Genomic DNA, 26,388 nt, shown 5'->3' with positions numbered 1-26,388 from the left:
TAGCATGATAGCTGAAAGACAGGATGTGCAGTCCTCTGTGGGGGCATGCAGAGACAGCCAGAAAGGAGGATGCTTGTGCTGGGGAGAGTGTTGAAGGTCTTATCTGTCACATATTCATTTGCACGTTCATTGAAAGTTAAAGGGGACTGAAATGGCTGGACATGCTTCTGGGCGCCTTCCCAAGGTACCAGGTTGTCAGGTTAGTCAGACTCGATCCCCAAAAAACTGCACTTTGGACGCCTGAGGGATTCAGACCCGGGGCTGCATCCCGGGCCGCATCCCGGGCAGTCCAGGCAGGCGGAACCCTCGGCCGCGGGTCCCTGTGTTGCTTGGGGTATGCCTTTTCAAGTGTTCCCACGACAGTTGAGTGACGGTCCCCTTAGCCAATAGGCGAGGACGCTCTAGAACCGGAAGCCAGGTGGGGACGAAGGGGACCGGCAGAAGCTATTTCCGGGACAGGGCTGTTGTGAGCCTCGGCTTGGTGGTCGCAAGCATGCGTGGGCCGTGGCAGACCCTCGGGATCCGGAGGGCTGCGGGCTGCGGGTTACACACGGTGCGTGCAAGGACACCCCCTCCCGCACCCCGAGCCCGGGCGATCCCTCGCCTTTCGCCAGTGCCCTCCCCGCCCCGCCGGAGTGGTGGCCACACTCGGGCCCGGTCCAGCGGCCGGAGCTCCCCAAGCCTCGCCAGCGTCACGTCTCTGCTCTCCCCCCAGGCCCCGGTGCCGGCCCTTCCCCACTGGCTCGCGGAGAGGTTGGGCCTCTTTGAGGAGCTGTGGGCCGCGCAGGCCGAGCGGTCGGCGGAGAGGGCCCGAAGGGAGCGGCGGCCGATCCGGGTCTTGGCTCCCGGAGGCCTGAGGGTGGACGGCGAGGCCTGGAGCACCACGCCCTACCAGGTAGCCCAGCGGATCAGGTACTTAGCCGGCCGCCCCGCGTCCCCTTGCTTGTGCAGGTGTAGGTCTGACAGCCCGCAGCTAGATGGTCTCCGAGGTGTGTGATGCTTTATGTAAAGCAGGACCCCTAGAAGAGGGCCTTCCATGACAATAACTGACCTTCATGTACGCCTACTGTGGGCTGGGCACTGTTACTTCCCTCGATCCTCACAACCCTGGGAGGTAGGTACTATTATTATCCCCACTTTATAGATGAAGAAACTGAAGCAGGCGGAGGTGAAGTGACTTGCCCAGGGTCACACAGGTAGTAAGTGAGGCCAGATTCAAACTCAGGTCTCCCTGACTCCAGACCCATCCCCAGGGCCACATAGCTGCCTAGGTTCCATTGTACCTTCTTGGCCCTGGATCACCATTGTTCCATCACAAAGCTTTTCCCGTTACATTTTCTGTCCTTCTGTTTTCATCTCAGTCTCTCTTTCTTATTTTTCTTCTCTGTGGGTGAAATGACAAGTTGCAGTCTTCCAGAGTTCAGTGTTCCTAATCTCCAGAATAGAGCAAAATATTTGATCCCTCTTCCTGCAGGAATCCTGACCCTGTCCTTTCCCTCCCTCCATCCCAGTCCTACCTTGGCAGATACTGCTGTAGCTGCCCGAGTAAATGGAATCACCTTTGATATGGATCGTCCTTTGGAGGGAGATGCTGACCTTGACTTCCTGACTTTTGATTCCCCTGAAGGAAAATCGGTGAGTGACCCCCAGCAGCCAGGTTAGGTTGACATCTGAGCTGGAAAACATTCCACCTGGATTCCTGAGTCTAATCCTAGCACTTTAATTTGCCTCAGTTTGACCATATGGGTAAGGGAATGGCCGTAGACCACCCTGTCCCCACCCCCAACATTTGATTCTTTTATTATCACTACTAAACAGATGGAAGCTCTTCTACACCTTCTAGACAAACTTTGTGAATTGCTATGCCCAAAAAAATTCTTCCCTGTCTGTCCAGATTTAGCTGAGTTGAGTTTTGTCCATCACCAAGTTCATAATCAAAGCTTTTCAAGCTTGTTGATTTCGATAGCTGACATTCATATATAGCACTTTAAAGTTTGCCATGTGGTTTACATATGTTCATTTAATCCTCACAACAGAATCTTCTTACCTTAAATCCAGTGCTTTTTCTATTTCCTTTAATGTTGATTATTTATCTGTTTATGTTGTGCGTTGAATAGGAGAAGTTACATAGACTTTATATAGTTTATATAGTTGGTTTCTGCAGTCGTCATGTTAAGTACAGCCAAGTATCATAATGTCCCTTTTACAGATGGGAAAACTAAGACTCAGACTGCTCAAATATCTTGCCCAAAATCCAGGCCTCCTCTCTCCCTCTGAATACAGCATCCACGTGTACTGATAGAGAAGACAGATGGCACACAACATTGTAAAGACATTAAACCCACATAACTACTTTGAGGAGTATCTGAAATACATCTTTAAAGGTGGATTGGCCTTCTCACAAACCATCAGAGTCTTACATATGGGGTTATGTAGTCTAGGCCTCTCCTTTTACAAATGAGGAAACTAAGGCTCAGCATCCCTATGATTTGCTCAAAGTTATACAGGTAGCAAGTGGCAGAGCCAGGATCTGAGCTGAGCTCTTAACTCCATTTCTCTGAGCTTTCTTCTGCACCATGTCTATCCCGTAGCCAGACTGCCTTCCACCTTCCCCTATCCTAGTTTGCTCAGCTAATGCAGGCTGACTTTAATCTAACTCAAATATAATTCACTGTCCCTGAGATATTTGGGGGGAGGAAGAAAGGACGGTAGAAAGACCAAGAGAGAATTCTGTATTTTTTGTGTTGAAAAAGAAAGTTAAGAGACTAAGATAGAGCCCTGCCTAAAGGCCTTCCTAAGAAGCAAATTTAACATGGTCTTTTACCAAAAGACAAATGGAGTTGTCCACTTAATTAATGGTTCACATAGATGGGAGTATATCATGCTGTGGAACAGAGAAAGAAATCTATATTTTTTTCCTTATACCCTCTTTTTATTCATCCATGACTGCTGGAGGAAGCAGAGTGGATAGTAGAAATGGAACTAGACAGAGAGCTGGGAGATGTGTGTTCTAGTCCAGATTCTTCCACTGAGTAGCTGTTTGACTTTGGGCCTCGTCGGGGCCTCATTGTCCTCACTTATAAAATTAGGGGGTTGAACTAGAAAATCTCTGAGGTCCCTTTCAGCTCTAACATCTTACATATCTGCCTTATTCCTGAAGTCTAATCTCTTTCCACCCTCCTACAGTCCTGCCAAGTTACCTGAGGTTAAGAGAGTAAAGAGCTAATGAAATGTAGAGTGTTAAAGGTCAGGAGGTTTGGAGGGAAATATATCAATAACTCCTTTCTCTTGACTCCAGTTGTTCTGGCATTCCAGTGCCCACGTTCTCGGGGCAGCTGCTGAACATCTACTGGGTGCCCTCCTCTGCCATGGCCCCAGCACCCTTGGTGGATTCTACCATGACATATCCCTCGGAGGGAATCGGTAAGTGGAGGAGAGTTAGGGGAGGGTGAGAGCAAAAGGAGTTGTTGGGTTTGTTTTGTTTTGTTTCCCCAGTAAGCACTTTGTGGAGGTAGAGCAGTGTTCAGTTTGAAGAATGCAGAGTGACTAGGTTAAGATTCTTTAGAATGGGCCCCGTGTTCCACTATGCTCTGTGCTGCTTCCCCTGGCTTTCTGTTTTCCATTGAGAGAGTGGGATTTGAGTGAAAAACGTGTTTTATTTGCCAAGCATAGAATGAGAGAAAGGAATGGTATTCTTTACCTTACTCCCCAGGTCTCAGATTTCCCTTCATTCTTACAATTCGTGATCTACCTCTCCTTTCAGATTTTCTGATCTAAAGTTACTTTAGGCCTTACCTGCTTAACCTCTCCTGACCATTCTCCTTAGTGCTAATTGTCCTTAACTTTTCTCAGCTGGACTGCCTGTACTGTCTTTCTCTCAGTTTCTTACTCCCTCTCCCACAATAGCCTCTGTATCTGTCCCTCTGTCTTCTCCAAATGAGTCTTGTCTCCCTTAGTGGTTCTAAGAGACCACTTAGAGACAGTGTATCTGTATCTCTTCTTTCCTCTGGGATCTTCCTCCCATGGCCCATTCCTGGTTCTGCACACTGGGAAGGGTCCCTCTCATATGTCGATTAACCAGTTCTTTTTCTAGGACAGTGCGGGGCTCAGAGCTGCCCATCCTAGAACAGACATGTCAGAAGATCGTGGCTGCTGCTCACCCTTTCCGGCGGCTGGAGGCCTCTCGGGAACAGCTTTGTCAGCTCTTTAAGGTCAGAAGGTGTCAGAGACACTGAGAGCCAAGGGCACGTGGAAGGGACAGTGGCACTCTCCCACATCAGTTTGGCCCAAGGGAGATGTCTTCTTCCTCTCAATAACGTATCACCTCTGACTTCCTCTCACCCAGGACAACCCTTTTAAGCTTCAGCTGATTGAAGATAAAGTAAAGGAGCCAACTGCAACAGTATATGGGTAAGAAGAACACAAGTGAAGAGACCAGGGGTAGTTAAAAGTTTATTCTTTTTGTTAGAAGAAAAGTCCACTTCTGCCACCGTAAAAGACATAGCAGTAGGTCGAGGGGTTGGTTTTGTCTCCCATATCTTCCTCGGGCAACCTTTTCTCAGTGCCTGGAAGCTGTGAAAAGAAGAAAACTAGAGGGTCAAACGTGTGGGATGCTGATCCTTTTACCCCCTTCCTTCTCCCAGATGTGGCACATCAGTTGACCTTTGCAGGGGCCCCCACCTCCGACATACGGGACAGATTGCAGTGCTAAAGCTCCTGACGGTCAGTGAAAGGAGGAGGGGAAAACAGGTTTTCTCTGTTTGCTCTGTTGGGGAAGAGAGAAGGGAATAGGGAACCACTATCCTGGGGACAAGGTGGATGTGCTTGTTACGTAAAAATTAAAGTTTATACAGTGTAACTTAAAGAACAGTGAATTGGGAAAGTATGATACACGATAGGTATAACCTACGTCAAAATCAGATAAATTTAAGATCAATTTTTATTGATGTCTTTTGGTTTTCTTGTCCCCCACATGTATATCTACTGTAACCATCATCCCCATGCCCTTCCAGAATCAGCCCTTTTATTAACAGAGATAAGGGAAAGGATGGAGATTAGGCCTGTGATTTCATTGACATAGGGAGCTTTCGTATGAGGAAACACCACCAGGGTCAGTGAAACGTAGAATCTAAGAGAGCTGCCTTGGAACCTAAGAGGTTAGGTGACTTAACGTGGGCTGACGCATAGTATGTGTCAGAGGCAGGGCTTGAACCCAGGCTTTACTGACTCCAAAGCCATCTCTTTATCCATTACAACACACTTCCCCTCATAATAAAGAATTTTTAAAGGAAAAAGGTTCTTTAAAACTAACTTTTTGCCATAAGAAATGATGAATATGAAGAATTCAGAGAACCACAGATTAAAGCAAGGAAAACTGGGGAGGGAGATACAAATTGATCACAGTTTCAAAAGAAACAAAAATTCAAAACCAAACGCTACATGGTAATAATGTAAGTTTGGCACCGTAGAAGAGGAGAGAAAATATGCCTGCCTTCTTTGCCAAAGTGGGAGAACACAGGTGTGGAACATTGCCTAACTATCAGATTTGAGTGTATATCTTGGTTATTTTTGCCAAATTGCTATTTTTCCCTTTTTTTAAAAAAATATATTTAGGACAGAAGGAAGCACTGGATGTATTCAGTAATAAGGGTGATATAAAAACAAAAGGTATCAATACAAGAAACCTTTAAGAAAACTTGAAATATTGTTCATGTTTTCTAATAATCAGAAAAATGCAGATTAAACCAATTTTGTAAGTTTTTTTTTAATCAAATTGGTTAAAATAATTAAAAGTAACAAAATCAGTGCTCTTGGGAGTGGGGCAAAAGTACATTCAACCGTCATTAGTAAATTCCAGACTTGCAGAATTGTTTTAGATAATAACTTAGCAGTATACAGTAAAAGTTACAAAAATAATTATACTTCTGATTGAATAATAATTCCACTGATAGCAATATACCCTCTGAGGGTTGTTGGGGGTCTTTTTTTATGGCTGTTCAAAGATTTTCATGGATTCATTATTTGTTATTACCAAAAAAAAAAATTGGAAGCAACCTGAGCAGTGGAAGAGGGCTTAAATAAATTGTGGTATATTGATGTAATAGGATTCTATAATGCAATTAATATCAGCATCTATGAAGAATTAGGAGAACTGGGGAAAGACCTACATGAAGTAATGCAGATTGGGAGAGGAAAAAAAAAGTGAGAATTGAGTATATACACTATTAGCACATAAGAAAAGTAAATAGGAATAGACAATTCTTTTTTTTAATATAAATTTATTTATTTTAGTTTTCAATATTCACTTCCACAAGTTTTTGAGTTCCAAATTTCTCACCCCTCCCCCCCACCCCAAGATGGCATGCATTCTGAATACCCCTTCCCCTGGTCTGCCTTCTCTTCTATCTCTCCCCCCTCCCTTCTCTTATCCCCTTCCCCTTCTATTAAGAATAGACAATTCTAATGGAGATTTAAGAGGGGAAAACTGAGAAGTTATGACATTCTGTGTATGGACATTTATTAATGCAAATATTTCAAAACAGAAAAAGAAATAAGAGCAGACCACTTTGCTGTATGTGGTGAAGGGAGAGGCTAGAGTGTAAATGAGCAGAAGCTGGAGGGGGAGTTCTAGAAAAGCTTCTCTGAGCCAGGGACAGAATAAGGAGGTAGGGCAGGAAAGGTCCAGCAGTGGGGAACCTGCTCCTTCATAAAAGGATTTGTTCTGTGAAGTTTAAATTCAGTCAGAGAGCCATACCTGAGGACCTAGAGCATCACATGTGGTCTCGAGTCTGCAAGTTCCCCACCCCTGTCAGATACAGCTGGCAGAGAGGAGAGGGAAGGGCTTCTGGCTTTAGAGGAGTACACTAGGTGAAGGCTCAGCAGGTTGGGAAAGTAAAACTTAGGGCCTTAACAGGGCCCTGGTCCAAATATCCCCAAATGGAGAAAGAATCCAGGACCAAGAGTCAGAAGAAGAATTGGGATTCTAGGCCTGACTAGCTCACTCTGACATTGGGACCATTCCCTTGACTCTTAGTGACTTAAATTTCTCTTTTCTGCTTTATGTGACCACTTTTTAGAGATAACTATAGATATAATGAAATAAATTACACATAAACTACATATAATAGATTATATATAAATCACATAAATTTATATGATTTACATGTAACTATTTGTAAAAGTGCTTTGAACAATCATTAAAAGTACTATTAAAATGCAAGGTGATTGAAGACATTCACCACCAACAGCAATAAAAGCCCAACCATGGTGTTGACTTTTCTATACAAGACAATGGGGTGTGTTGAAGCTAGAAAACTAGTAATTCTGTGAGATAAATGGAAAGAAGGTCCCGACTCCTGACTGGAACTTAGAGTAATCTAAGCAGGTGCAGGTGTCTGGGAGAGAGATGAGGAGACCTAGGTGGAAGATAGATGAAGGAGATATGGGGACGTCACCCAGGAGATAAGTGAAGGGAGGGGCAGGCTTGGCCTTGTGTCAGTGACAGTGAAAACAGAAAAGGAAGTGGAATTCAGACCAAATTCTGGATGCAAAAGAAAGGAATTGAACATGAATCCTAAGGATCTGATCATTGGGAGCCAGTAGAAAGGCAGCCTCTCACTGCTGATGGTGATAGGGAAAATTAGAGGTAGGGCAAGACAGGCTTTCATGGTCAGTTGGAGGCAATCCCGCTTGCTGTCCGTGTCACCAGCAGGGACACGGTGGAGGTGGTTCTGGGGCCCTTTCCACCTTCCATTTCCTGTGTCTCCCTCAGAACTCATCTTCATCATGGGTGGGGTCTTCAGGAGCTGAGGAGCCATTGCAGAGAGTGTATGGTATTTCCTTCCCCACTGTTGAGGGGCTGAGAGCCTGGGAGAAACAGAGAGAAGAGGCAGCAGCGAAGGACCACAGACGCATTGGGAAAGTATGGCAGTGTTGGTCACCAGGGACAGGGCATGAAGCGGGTCCTGGGTGGACACTGAAAAGGAAGAATTGGTCTAGCTGGAAGGAAGGGAATGCCTGGCTTGGGACTGAACAGGGACTAGGGAACTCTGAGGAGCTGAGATCCCTGGCTACCCCTGACCCAACTTGTGGATCTCCAGGACCAGGAGCTTTTCTTCTTCCATGAGCTGAGCCCTGGAAGCTGCTTTTTCCTGCCACGGGGGACAAGAGTATATAACGCGCTGATGACTTTCATCAGGGTATGTGGGACCAGAACCTTGAGGGGAAAAAACCAAGGGAAAGGGGGGATCACTTAGGAGAGAACCAGTAGTCAGCCTTGAGGGAGCTAGAATAGATCAGGACAGTGCATCGATGTGTGTATGTATGGTGGATCAGGGATCGGGGGTGGAAAGCACGGAAAAGAGAACATGCTCTGAGAGCGTTGATCATGTAAGGCTTGGGTTAGGGGTCTGGGGGATGGGGGCTCTCATTTTCTCCCAATCTCCTCTGCTGTCTCCAGGATGAGTATGCGCGTCGAGGGTTCTCAGAAGTGAGGACCCCAACACTCTTCTCTACAAGGCTGTGGGAGCAGTCAGGACACTGGGAGCATTATAGTGAAGACATGTTTGTTCTTCGGCCTCCAGAGCCTGATAGGCCTGCTGATTGCCAAAGTGACAAGTCCACTAACCAGCCGAGAGGCATGCTGGCTCTCAAGCCCATGAACTGCCCTGCACACTGGTGAGCTGGCAGAGGCACGAATGAACAATTAGAAAGAGTCAGGAGGTCTGGGTTCTAGGGCTCCTGCCTCTGCTGCTAACTAGCTGTGTGACCTTGGGAAAATGAAGCAGTTAGACCAGATGTTCTCTAATGTCCCTTCCAGCCCTTGCTTTGCCTAGCAAAATGGCGAACGTTTGCAGAGCTCCTCCACTGCACTGGTGGAATCGGGACACCAGATTCTTGTCTTCTTACAGTCTAGCTGGTAGTAAGATACCAGACGTTAAAAGACAAAACAGTTACAGAGTTGTTAACAGGTAGAAACCAGTAGAATACAAAATGAAGCGTATAAACGCTGATGACCCATGGAGTGGAGGAGCAAGCCGTTATCCAGGAAGCGACGTCGGGCAGCTCAGTTGTGAACCCAGTCTTGATGGATGGGGGATGGGTAGAGAGGAGCCAAAAAGGACATTCCAGGGGCAGGGAAAGGCAGACTCCAACATTCCTTTGGGGCTGGAAGTCAGAAGAGTTGAGTTTCCTTGGGGAGCTATGACTCACTGCCCTCTTCTCCCCCGTGCCCAGCCTGATATTTTCACACCGCCCCCGGTCCTGGCGGGAGCTGCCTCTGCGGCTGGCGGATTTTGGGGCCCTGCACCGAACCGAGGCCTCAGGGAGTCTGGGGGGCCTGACTCGGCTTCGTAGGTTCCAGCAGGATGATGCTCATATCTTCTGTGCTCCAGATCAGGTTATCCCCGCACCTCCTTTGCATGACTTCTACACTCTCCACAAGCGTCTAACACCGCTACCACTAACTCATTTACCCTCTCACATGTGCCCTTTGAAGCACCACATTATCTCAGTTTTGTAGGTACATACATACACACCTGTCCATTCCTTATGACCCTGAAGGTCACGCTCTTATACTCTGATTTCTCCTCCAGTTCCTCCTTTTCAGCATGGCACTTGGACATTAACACTCCCCAGTCCCTCAACCAAACTCCCACCTCCCCATGTCTCCCTGTCCCCCAGCTAGAGTCTGAGATCCAAGGATGCCTTGATTTCCTTCGCGTTGTCTACACAGTCCTTGGCTTCTCCTTTCATCTGGTGCTGTCGACTAGGCCGTCTTCTTTCCTAGGGGAGTCCTACCTTTGGGACCGGGCTGAGCAGGTTAGTAGTAGAGGGGACAGTGAGAACAGGAGCCACAAGCCTCCATGGGGTTGGTGGGGAAGAATGAGCTGTCCTGGCCCTTCGGAGTTTGTCTGGGAGGAGACAGCATTGCTTCCCAGGTGGGAGAAAAATGGATGAGACTACTAGAAGGTAGAATTGCAGAGTGATATCATTCTGCCCTCCCATAGGTCCTTCAACGAGCACTAGATGGCTTTGGGGAACCGTGGGAGTTGAACCCTGGAGATGGTGCCTTTTATGGCCCCAAGGTGAGCTGCACACATGGATGGATGAAGGCACGGGCTAGGGAGTTGGGACAGGCGGAGCATGGGCTCAAACCACTGCCTGAGTCATAGTCAGAGGACCTGGATTTCAATCCTCCCCCTGAAATCTGTGACCTTGGACAAGTCACAGAATCACCCTCATCTTCAGTCTCCTCCTCTCTGAGATGAAGGGGTTGGACTACATGGCCCTGATGACCCTTCCAGGTCCAGATCCGTGATCCAAGGGGTCTCACTAACCCCATGTACTGGACTTTCTTCCTCCAGATTGATGTTCATATCCAGGATGCCCTGGGAAGACCCCATCAGTGTGGGACAATACAGCTTGACTTCCAGCTGCCTTTGAGATTTGACCTCCAATATGTGGGGTATGGAGGCTTCCCCACTCCGTATCTCTTCATGGTATTCCTAGGCATCCGTCCCATGGGACACAGTGTCTGTCTCCTCTCCGACTTGGTCCTTTTTGCCAGAAATCAATACTGTGTATGAGAAACAGTTCAGTTCAATTTGACCCGCATTCATTAAGTGTCCGCTGTTTAAGGTGCTGGGAATACAAAGAGAACCAAACCACCCCTTCTCCCCTACCTCTGCCTTGTAGGGAGCTTTGTCCGGCGTCTCTGGGCCTGGGAGAGGGGAGAAGGTTTGAGTGTTGTGGTTTCTGACATGTTCCTTCCCACCCATCAAGGCAGGCAGGGGTCCTGGAGCGCCCCGTCCTCATTCACCGAGCAGTGCTGGGCTCAGTGGAAAGAATGTTGGGGGTGCTGGCTGAGAACTGTGGAGGCAAATGGTAAGACCACTGCTCCCTAATTTCTGACCGCTGTCACCCTGTCCTGACGGGGGCACCGTGACGTGGATAGGAAGCCCTGGGTTCAAATTCCACTTCAGATATTTACTGACTGTGTGATCCTAGGCAAGTTATTTAACTTTGTCTCAGAGTCTTCATCTGTAGAATGGGGCAAGGGGGTGGGGGCCTCCAAGGTCTCTTCTGGCTCTAAATCAGTGATGCTTTGAAACGCTCAGATACGCAGAGCCCCAATTGCTAAACTCTTTCACCACCCTTTTCTCATTACATCTCTCTTCCCCAGGCTTTATTGTCCCCATTCCACTCTTGTGGAGGGGTAACTCTTTGCACTATTTCTCCCCTCAACCCCAGGCCACTGTGGCTATCTCCACTCCAGGCTGTGGTCATCCCCGTGGGAGTTGAGCAAGAGGGTTATGCACGGGAGGTGAGAGGGGGATCTGGAGGGAGCTTGGGGCCAGGGCTTGGAAGGGGTCAGGACTGAGAATCCAGCTAAAGTAGTGAGAAGGGAAGGAATGGGAGCGAGGGAAGGGCAGAGTGTTCAAGAAATCTTTTAAGCACCTACTTTGTGCAGGGTGAGTTTACAAAGACAAACATGAATGGTCCCTACCCTCAAAGAGCTTACCTTCTGTTGAGGGAATACAGCGTCTACCCAGATTGGTAGAAGGGAATTTGTAAAGGGAAAGAGCATTACCTCGGGGAATGGGGAAGGCATCCTGAAAAAGAGACACATGAATCTGCGTAGAAACGTTTTGAGAGAGTCGGAGATGAGGGAGTGGGTTGTAGGCATTGGGAATAGACTTTGTGACCGCTTGGAGATGGGTGTTGGAGGCCATGCTGAGTGAAGAGCTAGTTGTCCAGTCGAGCTGGACTTCCAGTCAGGTTCGTGAAGAGGAATAATACAAGGTCTCCGGCTGGGCTTTGCAGGCCCTTTGCATTCCAGTGATTTCTCTCATTGTCTTCTCCTAAATCTTCCCAGGTGCAGGGAGCCCTGAAAGCCGCAGGCCTGGCGGGTGACTTAGATAAGGACCCAAGTCTGACCCTCAGCCGGAGAGTACGGCGTGCCCAGCTTTCCCAGTATAACTTCCAGTTTGGTGAGTGGTTCCGCATGGGAAGCAAAGCTGTTCTTGGACATTTTCTCCCCAGTTAACTCATTCAGACTCTCCTAGGCTCGTCATCTCGATGGAATACAGCTGCTTTGGTACCAGTACCCAGGCTTCCCTGCCTGTTTCCATCTTCTGCCACCCAGCTTCCTTTAACTCTGGGATCAATTGGTTTTTTAGCTTTAGAAAAAAAGGACAAGAAAGATTAATGAGGCTATTAAAGTAATTGTCTTTGCTTGTTTATCCTGGCCTAGAGCCCTGGGGAATGGAGGCACAGATGACACATTCTGGGGCAGGGAGTATCACCTATAGCATAGTGGATAAGTCACCACTCAGGAGGACCTGGATTTGAATCCTGCCACAGAAGCCGGAGGATTGTGTGACCATGGGCAAGTGACCAAGAGTCTCTGAGAGTCTCCATTTCTGTAAAATGGCGATGTGAAGCTCAAATGATATCATGAATATCAAGTGTCTGTGATCTTGTTAGGGCCTTGATTTCACCATTTGGGCAAGACTTAGACCTCTCATCTAGAAGTAGAAAACAAATATTCCTCCCCTGGTTTGCCTTTGACTGTCCCCACCAACATCTAGCTTCCCAGTGAGTGAGTGAGTGAGTGAGAGTGAGAGAGAGAGAGAGAGAGAGAGAGAGTGTGTGTGTGTGTGTGTGTGTGTGTGTGTGTGTGTGTGTGTGTGTGTGTGTTTTGTTACCTGGTTCTTTCCGTTTCTGCTTTGGTCTGCCTGGATCAGTGTCCTGGGTTGTTTGTGACATTCTCTCATTTGTCTTTGTCAGTCTCTTGCAGACTGCAAACACTAGCCCTGGATTCCTGGCTGGAAACGATAATGGGGTGGGGAAGTTGGAAAGGAAAGGGAAGGAACTGTTATTTCTTATCTCAGCTTCCCCTCCTCTGCAGCTGAAGGCTTGGAAGCCAGGGGCACAGCTAAATATAACTCTCTTCCTCCTCTGCCACAAGCATTTTCAGGGAGCCTGATCTCTCCCAGAGCCCCAAGTGGACCAATGCGGCTTCATCCTGCCCTTCACCTAACTTGCCTTTTCCTTCCCCAATAGTGGTGGGTCCCAGAGAACAGAGTCAGAGGACAGTAAACATTCGAACTAGAGACGGTCGCCAGCTTGGAGAGCGGGGTGTCACAGAGGTGGTCAGTCGGCTTCGAGAGCTGCAGGATGCCAGGGTCCACAATGCTGAAGAAATATTTTGAGTCACGTCATGAATACGAGCAGAGGGGCTTTGGGACTGGGCCCCTGCCCTCCCTCAGGAATGGTGGGAGAAAGAATGGAACAGAAATGTCCTTCCCAGTGGAAAACTTTGGGGGGTTTTCCCTGGAACTCTGCTAGAGCTGGTGGGAAGAGGTACCAAGAGCATCCCTTCTCTGCTCTGAAAAACTGACAGCCTGGATTTGACATTCCTAGAGGAGGAATGTGTGGTCTGGTGAGGGAAAAGTGTGGAAGAGAATAAGAATGAAAATAAAAACTTGAACCTCCAGTTGTCTGTCTTGGTCCTAGCCAGACCCTGGGGTAAAAGAAATGGGGAAAGGCTCCTCTCTCCTATTGGCTCTGGAGGGTAAGACGGGATCCCCAGCTTCTCATGAATGAAGGCAGCAGTGTATGCAGGATGGGCCACAGAAATGTGTCCTGCTACCTAACTTAGCCCCTGGGGCCCAGAACTCCCACATCAGGGGTAAGAAGAGGTGACAGAGGAGCCGAGGCCCAAGAAGGGAGAGGGAGTTCCAAATCTTAAGATTCTCTCCCTGCCATGAAAATACCAAGTGAATTAACTCACCCCCAGCACGGAGTGTCCGGCTCTATTCCTCAGCCCCAACCTCCTGACTCCCCTCACTGGGCTTAACCAAACAGCTGTGCCCAAGGACATCCAGCCACAGCTTCCCATCAGGTCAGAGAAGGGGGCTCCCAAAGAGCTAACTCCAGGGGGCCCCTGGAATTCTGCTAGTTAGCAGTCACCTACTCTGAACAGGCATCTTTGTGACCTCTGCCTTGGCTGGGGGAGGGGGGTGGAAGTTGCCAGGGATTAGAGTGAGTCACATCAGGAAGCCCTGGGGGAGGGCGGTAGCTCCCAGGCCTGGACCTATAAAAGCAGGCGGAACCACATAGAAATCACAACAGCAGTAACTGGAACCACAGAAGCAGGCCTTGATCCCTGAGAACTCCTGAGAGCACAGGAACATCTGGGCACTGATGCCCAGCACCAGCCCCACGATGGGGTGCCTGTCCACAGCAGCCTTGGTCTTCACGGTTTTGGCTTTGGGGGCTTCAGCCTCCCAGGGAGGTGAGTCTGGGAGCTGGAGTCAGGACTGGGGAAGGGGGCTAGAAGAGGAAGGGGCCCCAAGTGAGAGAGGGGGATGAAGACTGGGATGAGGTGGGGATGGAGTTCCAGTTCCTTGGGGCCTCAACTGAAGCCAGTAGAAGCTGTCCAGGATCCCCCTCTCCACCACCTAGCACAGTCCTTGGGCACCCAATGTCGTATGGTGGCAAGCACACTTCAATATGAGTCTTCTCATATTGAGGTCTAGGTTCGAACTCTGCTCCAGCAATAACTTTGTGACCCTGGATGAGCCATTCAGAGCCTCAGTTTGCTCATTTGTAAAATGGGAATATTAACATTTTTGCTCGCACAAATTTTGGAAGTTTTATGAGGAAAGTGCTCTGTAAACCTGAAACGTTCTGTTAGAAGCTCCAAAGTTCTGTGCTTCAGTACCAAGGGATTAGTTTGGCAATTGATAGATGGCTAGAGGTGGCTTCCCTCCCGTCCCACCTGCCCGAGGGCTTGCGCCTTTTCCTCTCTGGGGAAGGGCTGGAGACAGAAGAGACCACGTCTAAGGTGCTACAGGAAGAAGGGGTTGGGGCAGGGAGACTGGCAGCAATGTGTCCAAACATCCTCCTCGACCAATGAGTGAAGTGGGGCTGGTGGAAAGGGGGGAAGAAGGATTAAGGCTGCTTCCTTCCCCGAGGAGCCCAAGATGAGGCCAGCACTGAGCCCTACCACCTGCTCACACGGGCATCCTTGAGACAGAGAGGGGAGGGGCTGCTCAGAACCGGTTTCTTCGCTCCCATCGACGCCCTCAACATCCCTGCCAGAGGAGAGGAGTTAGGGGAGAGAGAGCCACCAAAAGGGGTCAGGTGGCATGTTACAGCAGGAAGCGAGTTGAATGTAAAGTCAGAGGTCCTGGGTTCGAATCCCAGCCATGAAACTTCCTACCTGTGAGACCTTGGGAAGTTTTTTGGGTCTCAGTTTTTCATTTATTAAGAAAGTTAGGTAATAATAAAAGCTAACACATAGAGGGTTTGAAGTTTGCAAAGTGCTTTATATTTATTATCTTACTGGATAGGTGTATTATCTCACATGCATATGCTTCAGCTAGCTCTGATGCTGGGGATAAAGAAACTCCTCAAAATATCTCTCCTCATCCTCCCTTAGGTCATTGTCTCTTCCCCCAGGCGCCTTCTGTGTTTTCTCATTTCCTGAATAAGGGGAAAAAGTGGAGGGGGGGGGCACTAATCCAAGTCACCAGATGGTTACTTAGTGGAGACCGACTGGGTAGGTGGGGCTGAATGTATCAGGGACGGACCACAGAAGAGCCTGAGGAATTATGAAAGAGAAAGAAGAAACGAGGTCTTGGGACAGGAGGGGGCGCCCGGGGAGCCCCCGCACCACTGCTCCCAGTGGGATGGGAGCTGAAGTCAGCCAGAGCATCTTTCACTGAAAATATGGCAGACACTCCTATGGGCATGGGCAGGGAGGAACAAGATGCCCTAGGAAAACCCAGGGGGCCTGAGGGAAAGCCAGTGGCAGGGATCCAGACCCAAAGGAAGGCTCAGGCCTCTTCCATCCACCACCAAAAAGCCTCATTACTCAGCAGCCCCTCCCGACCTCTTGGCCACATTCCCTTCGGGCCAGGCTGGGGTGAGGCTTTAAGCCAGGATGGAGGGGTCACTCACTGGCACCCAGTCAGATGACAATCTCAATAAAACACATGGAAGGGGAAGGAGACAAGTAATAGGGCAAAGGTAACATGGAGGAAGTCCCTTCGTCAATTTCAGGGTTTGTCCATGCATGGTGTCGGTAGCTTTCAATAAATTCAGTCCACCTTTGGGGCTACAAAGGTGAATAAGATGTGGTCCCTTGTCCTTATGGAATTCACAGTCAAGTAAAACAGTGAGTTGAGTTGACTTGAATTGAATCCTGGTCCCAGCTCTCTCCTTCCCAGCCTCCCTATCTCTTCATCTCAGGTTTAGGCAAGGCAGTGAGGTAAATGCCCTTCCCTCTTGCCCGAACACTGTTTTCCTCTCATAGTTAGAAAACAAGAGACACTCACTGGCAAAAGAGCTGGGGAAGAACTGGGAACATATCAGACCCTCTCGACCAGTGTTCTACTTGGTTTTCCCCTCAGGACCCAAGCCTTTTGAACAGAAAGAGGTGATTCCAGAACATGTCTTTTTTAGTCAAGAAGAAGGTAAGGAGGGTTTTGGAGGTGTGGGGGAAGATGGGTGGGTGGGGGAGTGGGGGGATGAAGGGTCCTAGAAACCACAGCTGATTGAACCATTTCCTCCTAGTTGGCTATGCAGCACCCCCTGCCCCTTCCAGGCTTCAAAAACCCATCCTTAAAGACCCCATTCCACCCCAGCATATCTTTGAGGGACAGAAAGCAGGTACGTCCCAGCTCTCTCCCTTTCAGCATATATGCCAAATCTCTTTTCAGGTCTGGCTCTATCTTCCCTTCTTCCAGGTCTGGGTGGAAGTTGGGTAGAAGGACAGATACCTAAAAACAGGGAGGGAAATCTCTCTCCCTCTAGAGCCTTCCAGCTCCCCCCAGTCCCTTCCTGTCTCCTTTCCCCACAGTGTATGACCTCTTTGAAGACTTTCCTCTGCAGCAGGCACAGAGCCCTCAGAGAATCCCTCTGGAGAAGAAAGGTGAGTGACACTCTAATCTGTCCCCCTTCCTGCCTCCCAAGATGGCAGGGTCTCCAATTCTCTTCCAGGCACAAAGAGTCCCAAAGAGTACTAGAATCCAAGAACTAGAAGAAATCTCAAAGATTGCCTAGTAATCCACCTCCTGCCCTCCAAAAGCAGGCAAATCATTTCCACTTGAAGACCTCCAATGAGGGTGAATTCACTACAGCATCCTAAATTATTAGAGTTTAAACAACTCTAGCTGTTAAAAATGTTGTCCCTCACTTGGAGCTGAAATTACCCCTGTAGGGTCAAGCCAATCAACTCTTACTCCCCTTCCCCAGGATAGCAGCCATATCCCAACTGTCATTAGGTGCCATCTTGCATTGCCTGAACTGTCTGACCCTTTGGAAGATTTCCCATCCCCTCCAATCAGTGCAGCCCCAGTCTTGTATCATCTAGCTTCGCTCTCATGGGAGTGGAGAATGGCAGAAACTTTCCGTGTGAACCCCCTTCTCCTCTGAATCTAGGGCCCTGTCTAGTCTTTCTCTTCTTCCTCTCCTAATAGTGCCCATTCCTAACGAAGCCATACCTCTTCAAGAGGAGGTGCAGCCCTCTCAACATTTACCTATGGGGCAGGAAGAAGGTAACTCCTTTCATTCTGTCTACTTCCCTGCCTCTACCACCTCATCAATGGATCTTTCTGACCCCAAAGAAATTCCCTTCCCGGGTCTGATGATCACCCCTTCTTACTGTCCCCCACAAGGAAGGGGACGAACACATCCTCTCCTCTGGAGATGACTCTGTCCAAACCTTGGGATGTTAGTCACACTTACTCCATTTTCTCCCCACCACAATAGAATCTCCTTTCCACCCTCCAAGGGATCATGGATTTTCCCAACAAGAGCAGAAAGAAAGTAAGTCATACCATTTTTGACCTGGAAGGAATCAGAGCTCGTCTAGTCTACCCTTATCATTTCAAAGATGAGGGAGGAATCTGAGGACCAGAGATGGTGGTAACATGCGTAGAGTGACCCAGCTCGTCAGTGGTGGAACCAGTCTAAACCCCAGATCTCTTGACTCCCTTCCACAACACTAAGCTAGCTGCCTCATCAAATTCCTCTTCCTGTTTAGTCTCCTGTTTCAGTCCAAGGAGAAGAGTTGGTCCCTGGGGCTTTACGAATCAGGGGTCCCCATCTCTGACCACTTTTCTCTCTCTCCCAGTCGATCCCTCTCATCCTGAAGGGCACCCCAATGCCCAGAGAGAAGGTAAGACCTAAAAATGAATCCCTCGGTCTCTGCCTCTTTCTCCTCTGTGCTATTCCAGTCTCTCCCTCCAATAACCTGCCTCCACTAAATGGACCCTCTCCCTGAGCTCCCACCTTCTCCCCTTCCTTTCTCCCAACCCCCATCTCCTCAAAGTGTAGCCTTGTTCCTCTTTCTCCCATTCCCTGTCTTACCGTACCTTTTCTTGATCCAGAAATGCCAACTCCCCAGATGATCAATGAACATCCTGGGCCAGAGTCCTCACATCCCAACAAGCCCCATCGCTGCCAGCAAGATCCCCACAGCCAGGGCTGGAGTCATCAACTAGATGGCTTCCCCCCTGGGCGCCCTTCCCCAGACAACATAAACCGGATCTGCTTCCCTGAACGCAAAACATGTGGTATATGGCCCTTGGAACCTGCCTCAGACTGGCTACTCCCACCTCAGCCGTCAGGGTCATGCCCTCAACTTTCTGGAGACTGGATATACTGATTGCTGCCGCCGCCACAAAACAGACCAATTGGGTTGTGCGACGGGTGTGGTGAGTATTGTCAGAGTAAGACTACATTCTCATGGGCCACGTTGGGAGGGAAGAGAGACCGCTCCAAACTAAATTTAGCACCTAGTCAGGAAGCTTGAGATGGGAAGTGATGGACCTCCTCGGTTCTCTTTCTCAATATCTCTGCTCTGAGCCTCCCAAGTGAGGAGGTAGATAGAGTAGGATCTGTTTATTTTCTGGATATTTGTCTGTCTGAATCTGAAAGGAGAAGGGGATGTGGGCATCAAAGTCCTGGAATGACCAACTCTTTTTGCTCTAGTGGGCAGATGCCCTGTTTCGGTTCTGTGAGTCTGAGTTCTCAGTCAAGACCAGACCCTACTCATGCTGTTCGCTTCAGGGAGAGGCCCCGCCTCTCCTGCTTCCAAGAGCATGCCTCTCTGCCAGACTACCAGCCTGTCCCCGGGCCCTGCCCCACTCACACGCCCAGGCCTTCCTCTGGCCTGGAGTTGTCCTTCCCCCCGGGAGTCCCCACACGGGGCAATGTTAGGAACATCTGCCGTCTATGGCGATTCCGATCTATTCCCCGAGGACTCCCAGGAATGGACTACATCCAGCAGCAGCTCCAGGCACTGATGCAGTTGGAGGGGAAATTCAGGCACTGCTGCCACCAAGGAGACAATCACACCTGTGCCCGGCAGGCAGTAAGTGAAGGCCCCTCCGATCTGTGGTCCCACCATCTGACCGGCCTCTGATCCTGTCTGTCCATCAGTCCATCTACCTCTGACCTCTGATCCTGCCCATCAGTCCATCTACCTCCGGCCTGATCCCGTCCCAGCAGCCTGCTTCCAACCTGTGGTCCTGTTGTTCATCAGTCCATCCACCTCCGACCTCTGATCCTGCCCATCCGTCCATCTCCTACATACATTCATCTGTCTCCAACCTGCAAACATCTCCAACATCTGGTCCCAAATATTTCTGGCCCTCATCCACCTGGGACCCCGATATGTTCCACCAATTCTAACCTACCCCATCCATCCATCCATTCATTGACCCATCTTATCTCCTTCCACAGTTATCTGACAATACCCCACGAACAGTTCCAACCTTCCTCCTCTCTGCCCGCACCCATGTAGGCTTCACAAGCCCTAGGTCCATCCCTTCCTCAGATGAGGCTAACCTTCCAAACCTCACAGCTTCCAGTGACATACCGAGCTGAGAGTCTGAGGTAGGGTTGTTCCTATCTCTTTCCCTATCCCCGCCACCCCACCCCTGACCTCTCTCTACCTTCTCCCACAGTGGGAGGATGTTCTGGACAGTTACTGTAACGAGGAAATGGCGATTAAGACACATCACCACATGTGTTGCCACCGTTCACCCCTCTCTGCCCGGGATGCCTGCTTCGCTCGCCATGCTCCCTACCCCAACTATGATCGGGACATCCTGACCATTGACCTCAGCCGGATTACTCCCAATACCATGAACCAGCTCTGTGGACACCAAAAGGTTCTCACCAAGCAGTAAGTCTGCCCTCCCTTTCCACAGTACTCACAGAGAAATGGGTGCAAAGCCTTGTTCACAGGCATCTAATTTTCCCCAAATACCTATGATCCCATGAAGAAAGTGAAGCAGGATGGCATGAGTCCGTGTTTGGCCCCATGCGTTACCATTTGAGCTGAGAATTTTCTATGGAAAAAAAGACAAAGTTGCTACAAGGCACGCCATTTTCTCCCCCATTCAGTAAACAGATTCCTGGGCTTATCCGGAACATGACGGCCCGATGCTGCAAGCTGCCACTCCCAGAACAAGGGTTCTGTGCAGAGGAGGAGGTAAGTCTAGGGGCGGGAGAGAGACAGAGGGGATGCTGGGGAGGCCAGACACATGTGTTGTTCTCTTCTTCAGTACCTTGAATATACAAATGGAAGCAATGAGGCCTTTTTAGGGGAAAGGGAGAAGAGGAAGAATTTATTTTCTCAGCTCCAGAAGTTTCAACTCCATTCTCCCTACCACCGTTCTTCTCATGCCTCTTCTGGGCCTCAAGCTGGGCCCCATTCTCCTATCTCCAACTCCCAGGCCCCCTTCTAGCATTTCCAGATTTGCACATCTGTCTGTCATCTGGACTCCAGCTTTGGAGTAAAGGGGCTTTGCTTCTCACGAAAAAGGCCCTAGGAAGAGTTCCAATGGAAGAGGAAGAGGGTCTGGGGTGAGAAAGGGCAGCTGGGAGAAGATGGAGAAAAGAGAGACAAGGATCTGGGGGGTGGGGGAAAAAACAGGAACAATTCAGGGGCAGTTGGGTGGCACAATGGATAGAGCCCCCCCTCAAAAAAAAGTCATTTAGGAACAATTCTAGGAAAGCTGCATTTTTGACATCCTTCCATGGCTAAATGTATCTTCTTTAACTATTGGCACCAAGGTGTCTTTGCTTTCCAATGATCTGAACCCCACACCTTTCTCTGCAACCACTGTCATAGAAATCAGCCTTCATCAAAGATCTTTGTGGCTCCCGACGTGACTCATGGAGGGATACTAATCTCTGTTGTGATGAGACCCCTGGGTATGGACAAACCAGCTGCTTCAATGCCCACTACCTAAGGAATGTGGCTTTGGTGGCTGGAGTGGCCCAGAAACCCAAGGACCAGCCAGGGCCAGGGACCACTGAATTACCTCCTGCCAGCCCCACCCCAGAGCACAAAGGAGAATGAACCACACCTGGCTAAACTTTAGCGAAGACCCAAAGGGGGGAGGAAACCCCGCCTCCTCTACAAACTGTCTTTCTAATAAACACACTGGTCTTGGATTTGGTCCCTCTTGGTACATCTCGTCCCCGTCCCACATTGCATGGCCCTCTGTCCCTGTTTCCTCCTGAGACAAGCCGCTCTCCTCTTTTCCTGACTATAGAGAAAGGAGTATAAACTCTATGTGTGAGAGAGTCCTAGAAGGATGCTAGATAATCCCATTTTATCTCTATCTGGTGCTTTTAACTTTTCCAAACACTTCAGCGCTATTCTTCATTTGTAGACATAGGGATTTAGAGCTGAAAGGGACCTTAGATACCTAGGCCAACTTCCAAACTGAAGCTTAGAGAGAAGTGATTTATTAGTGAAGTTGACCCAGCTTGTTCCCTGACTCCAAATCCATGACTTGCCTTGAAGGGAGTTGAGGAAAGAAGGAAGGGAGGGAGGGAGGGACAGAGGGACAGATGGAGGGAAGGAAGGCTTTATTAAGCACCTACTATGTGCTTGAGGCAGATGCTAGTTGTGTGACCACAGGCAAGTCACTTAAACCCTGTTTGCCTCAGTTTCCTCATCTGTCAAATGAGCTGGAGAAGGAAATGGCAAACTACTTCAGTATCTGCCAAGAAAACCCCAAATGAGGTCACAGGGTCAGACACATTTGAACAATAATAAATGTGCTAAGGGGTTTGCAAAATTACCTCATTTGATCTTAACAACCCTGAGAGGTTGGTGTTATTATTAACCCCATTTTACTGCTGAGAACCCTGAAGCAGAATAAAGTTAAGTGACTTGCCCATGGTCATACTGCTAGTAAGTGACTTAGGCTGGATTTGAACTAAAGTCTTATTTGACTCTATCTAGGCCCAGAGTTCTATCCACTGCCCCAGTCTCAAGAAGAATGGGGAGGGGGTTAAGATCTTGGACATTTTTCCCTCCTCTGGAGAGGCTGCAGGTCAGGGAGGGCTTCTGGTTCCTAAGGTCCTCGCTCCTCCCTACTGTGGGTACCCAGGGCCCCAAGTCCAAAGAAGCTGGAGAGGCTCCTGGGATAGAGTCCTTTAAAAGCATTGGAGGCGGATGCGATGGGGGACGAGGGGACTCTGGGGTAGGGCGGACTTCCCTGGGACATAGAGCACAGGCTTTGGAGGTGGAAGTGGCCTGGTGGGTGCTCAGGTTTGCTCATGAATGGTTCTGCCTCAGACAAGGGTGGGGGCGCCAGGGCCAGGGCCAGGGCGAGGGAGTGGCATGAATTCAGCACAACTTGCGGTTCGCCCTTAAGTGTTCACAGATTCCTAACCGCGCCCCACTGCCCACACTCTTTGGGAAAACCACAGGCGTGCAAGAATAGACGCACGCTGCCCGGCTGTTCCGTGGTTGGCCGAAAGAGCCCGTCTTTCTCGAAGAGAACCAATCAGGAAGCGGGTGTTCTAGGGGCAGGGGAGCCCCGCTGCCCTGGCTAGCTGAGGGGCTCTGGCCGTGGGCCCGGCCGCCTGGTCTGGCTCTCTTTCTGCGGGTTAGACTGCGGCTGCGCGGCTTTCTGCAGTTTGGAAGCGGCGGAGCGGGCTTGTGAGCTGGGCTTGACGCGGCCGGTTCGGGCTGCTCGCTGCCTTGTTGGGGAGGTGTGCCAGCTTCCATGCGCTTGGAAAAAAAGCCTCGTCCTCACCGCCTCTGTGTTGCTGACAACAGAAGGTCGCCATGTGAGAGGCAGTGCCGCTTGTATAAACTGGGGAGGCTGAGTCCATCTTCCACTCTGTCATTTGGTTTTCCCTCTAATGGCTAGCAAAGAAATATGTCTATGCGCGAGTTTTTGTAGCGAGGCCGCTCACGAAGATATGGTTGGTGCCCGGAAGAGCAAAGCAAACGCAATTAAAATGCTCTTTAAAACCCTTCAGTCTTTTAACATTGCCGCCTACACAGGATAGTCTAAACTAGGCTTCACAACCTACCTTTCCAAGTTGATTTCTCAATACTGCCCCATGTTGACATTCTATTAGATTGTAAGCTCTTTAACAGCAGGGACGGTCTCTTTTCCCATATTTGTATCTCCAACTCTTAAAACAGTTTCTGGCACATAGTAAGTTCTTAATAAATTTGTATTGACTGACTGACATTCCATTCCAACCACAGAGATCTATACCTTGTTGTTCAATCATTTAAGTTTGGGACCCCATTTAGGATTTTCTTGGCAAAGATACTGGAGTGGTTTGCCATTTCCTTCTCCAGCTCATTTGACAGATAAGGAAACTGAGGCAAACAGGATTAAGTGACTTGCCGGTGGTCACACAACTAGTAAGTGTCTGAGGCTGGATTTGAACTCAAGTCTTCCTGACTCCAAGTCGAGAGCTCTATCCATTGCACCATCTATCTGAATCCTTGATCTGTTCACCAAATGGCAACAGCACCTTTCATTTTTCCACCTCTACCTTTATGTTCTAGATCTTCTATTGGAGTTCTACTCATCTTTAAGACCCAACTCTGATTCTACCTCCTAAAGGAATCATCCCAGTCTGAAGTGGTACTTCAACTATTATAAGCTCCCATAGCATTTATGGTTTTTGTTTTTTAAATTATTCGTATGAGAAAAGGGGGAATAGTGTAGCAGGAAAAGTGTTGGACTTAGAGTCAGGAGACACCCAGTTTTGAATCTAACCTGTCACTATAGCTGTCTGAACATGAAACATCTGTTTCCTCATCTGTAAAATGGGATAAGTAATAGCTGTGGTTCTTGGGTTCATCCAGCTGAGCAATACTGGAGAGTAGGGGGAATGCTTTTAAAGGACTCTACAAAGAGAGAATGGAATTCTAGGCCTAGGGTACCAGTAATTGTGAATTGTCTTTGCTACAAGTACATTCTACATGTATATTTCACTACCATTGTATGCAAAGTTTGAGCCTGCTCTTCCCATGGACATTGTATGTATTTGTGAGAGAGTGTGTATCCTCAGTTAATGGTGGGGAAGTTTCATGATTAATGACCTTGAGTAAATTTGAGTAAATGCCTTTACTAAGAGTTCATTGAGTCTGCCGTTTGGTTGTTATTAGGGAGCACAGTGATGGGAGTTTGTGAGCAAGAATGTTATGCAGACCTGTAGTTTTACCCCTTGAACCAAAGTAGCAGCCACCTTCTAGGGGCTGTTGCATATGAATGCAAGTTTAGATCAAGGAGTAATAACCCTGTGAGTCTGCTTTACTAACACTATTGCTTTATAAATGCTAGTTGACTGACAGTAGCCCCCATCAATGTGTGTCCCATTAGCAATCAGCCAGTAGATATAATTCACTCTTAGCATAGGAAAAACAGTAATCACAAAAAACATTTCTTCCATAAATTTGGGGCACACTCTCTCACAAGTTTATACAGTATCCATGGGAAGAGTGAGCTCAAACTTAGACCCACAGAGGCACACAGGCAACTTCTAACTTCTGATGCTGCAGGGCCAGGACATCCTTTTCCCCTTTGTAATCCCACACTGGCTGCTTTCTTCCACAGATGACTATCTCTCTCTCTCTTTGTCTCTCTGAAGTGCTTGTCTTGAGGCTGTCTGCTGGATGCAGTTTTTCATCCTGGACTAGTAGCTCCCCTTTCAGGAAAAAAGAAAGAGATTCTCTCCCCTAACCTTGAAGGCATCTCTTTCACAGGCAGTTCCTGGTTTGCAGTGTCTCCAACTCTTCCACCTTGGGAATGCCAACATTTGTCCAGAGTTTTGCTAATTTGCTTACTTAGCAGTGTCAGTTCCTTCTTGGCTTAGAGAGGTGTTTGCACCACATAGGATGACCGAGGCTTAACTCTGTGTAGTTGTGATTGTGTTCTCCCTTACATAAAGATCGAATGAGATAAGAAAGGTAAAGTGCTGTGAAACAGACTTAGTTATAGCTGATTGAAATCATAGGGCTACAGATTTGAAAAGGGACCTTAGAAGTCATTAAGATCATAGGGTTTTACCTGGAAAGACTTGTATGGACCGATGCTGAGTGAAGTGAGCAGAATCAGGAGAACGTTGTGCACAGTAACAGCCACATTGTTCAATGACTAACGTTGATAGACTTAGCCCTTCTCAGCAATGCAAAGATCTCCAAAAGTCTCATGAAGGAAAATGCTATCCACATCCAGAGAAAGGACTATGGAGTTGGAATGCAGATGGAAGCAGACTATTTGCTCTTTTTTTTCCTTCTGTTTTGTTTTGTTTCCTCTTTCCGGTGGTTCCTCCTATTGGTTCTAATTCTTCCTTACAACATCACGAATGTGAAAATATGTTTAACAGGAATGTATATGTACAGCCTATATTAGGTTGCACACTGTCTTGGGGAGGGAAGTGTGGAGGGAGGGGGAGAAAAATTTAAAAATCAAAAGCTTATAGAAGTGATTGTTGATAAATTAAATTAATAAAAAAATTTCAAAAGAAAAAAAAAGGATCATAGGGTTTTAGACCTTAGAAGATCATTTCATTCCAACGCACTCATTTTACAGATGAAGAAGTCAAGGCCCAGATATATTAAATAACCTATTCTTTGAATTGGTCCAACCATTCTGGAAAGCAATCTGGAACTATGTCCCCCAAAAGTACTAATCTGTGCATACTCTTTGACCTAGCAATACCACTACTAGGCTCATATTCTCAAAGAGTACTAAAAGGAAAAGGATCTACACGTACAAAACAATATTTGTAGCTGCTCTTTTTTGTAGTGACAAAGAACTAGAAACTAAAGGGCTGCTTGTCAATCAGGGATTGACTGAACAAAGTATGGTATATAAATGTGAAGGAATATTGTTATGCCATGAGAAATGATGAAGGGGATGGTTTCAGAGGAGCCTGGGAAGACTTGTATGAACTAATGTAGAGTGAAGTGAGCAGAACCAAAAGAACACTTTGTACTCCAACAAACGACTTTGAAAGACTTAAGAACTCAGATCAATTCAATGACTAACCGCTCTTCAGAGGACTGATAATGAAGGATACTCCCCACCTTCTGAC

The 26,388-nt window shown here is 48.3% G+C and overlaps 2 protein-coding genes across 10 annotated transcripts; both read left to right on the top strand.

The window, feature by feature from the left end:
• Positions 1 to 423: 423 nt before the first annotated feature.
• TARS2 (threonyl-tRNA synthetase 2, mitochondrial) lies at positions 424 to 13,498 on the top strand. 9 transcript variants are annotated; one of them, XM_021004496.2, is made up of 18 exons: positions 429 to 553; positions 716 to 912; positions 1,512 to 1,635; positions 3,299 to 3,423; positions 4,094 to 4,211; positions 4,346 to 4,410; positions 4,644 to 4,722; positions 7,772 to 7,921; positions 8,100 to 8,198; positions 8,459 to 8,676; positions 9,235 to 9,397; positions 9,682 to 9,819; positions 10,008 to 10,085; positions 10,365 to 10,465; positions 10,783 to 10,884; positions 11,251 to 11,323; positions 11,876 to 11,990; positions 13,066 to 13,498. In XM_021004496.2, the coding sequence occupies exons 1-18, from the start codon at positions 494 to 496 to the stop codon at positions 13,212 to 13,214; spliced, it is 2,154 nt and encodes a 717-aa protein (XP_020860155.1). In that variant the 5' UTR covers positions 429 to 493; the 3' UTR covers positions 13,215 to 13,498. The 9 variants fall into 9 exon arrangements, 8 of the variants coding, with proteins under 8 accessions (XP_078011032.1, XP_078011033.1, XP_078011029.1 ...); XM_021004488.2 differs by having other exon boundaries at positions 4,082 to 4,211; XM_078154903.1 differs by having other exon boundaries at positions 427 to 912; positions 4,082 to 4,211.
• Positions 13,499 to 14,122: 624 nt separating this feature from the next.
• ECM1 (extracellular matrix protein 1) lies at positions 14,123 to 21,480 on the top strand. Its single transcript, XM_021004510.2, is given in 14 exon segments — positions 14,123 to 14,299; positions 16,422 to 16,484; positions 16,585 to 16,680; positions 16,871 to 16,942; positions 17,490 to 17,567; positions 17,782 to 17,838; positions 18,146 to 18,190; positions 18,402 to 18,577; positions 18,579 to 18,728; positions 19,006 to 19,092; positions 19,094 to 19,387; positions 19,983 to 20,203; positions 20,425 to 20,512; positions 21,155 to 21,480. Coding segments are annotated over 14 exon segments (1,749 nt in total). The 5' UTR covers positions 14,123 to 14,208; the 3' UTR covers positions 21,386 to 21,480.
• Positions 21,481 to 26,388: the final 4,908 nt, after the last annotated feature.

Source organism: Phascolarctos cinereus, unplaced genomic scaffold (assembly GCF_003287225.1).
Source record: "Phascolarctos cinereus isolate Bilbo 61053 unplaced genomic scaffold, phaCin_HiC Scaffold_5;HRSCAF=322, whole genome shotgun sequence".
NCBI classification, from domain to species: Eukaryota; Metazoa; Chordata; class Mammalia; order Diprotodontia; family Phascolarctidae; genus Phascolarctos; species Phascolarctos cinereus.
This window is presented reverse-complemented; position numbering and strand designations above follow the sequence as displayed.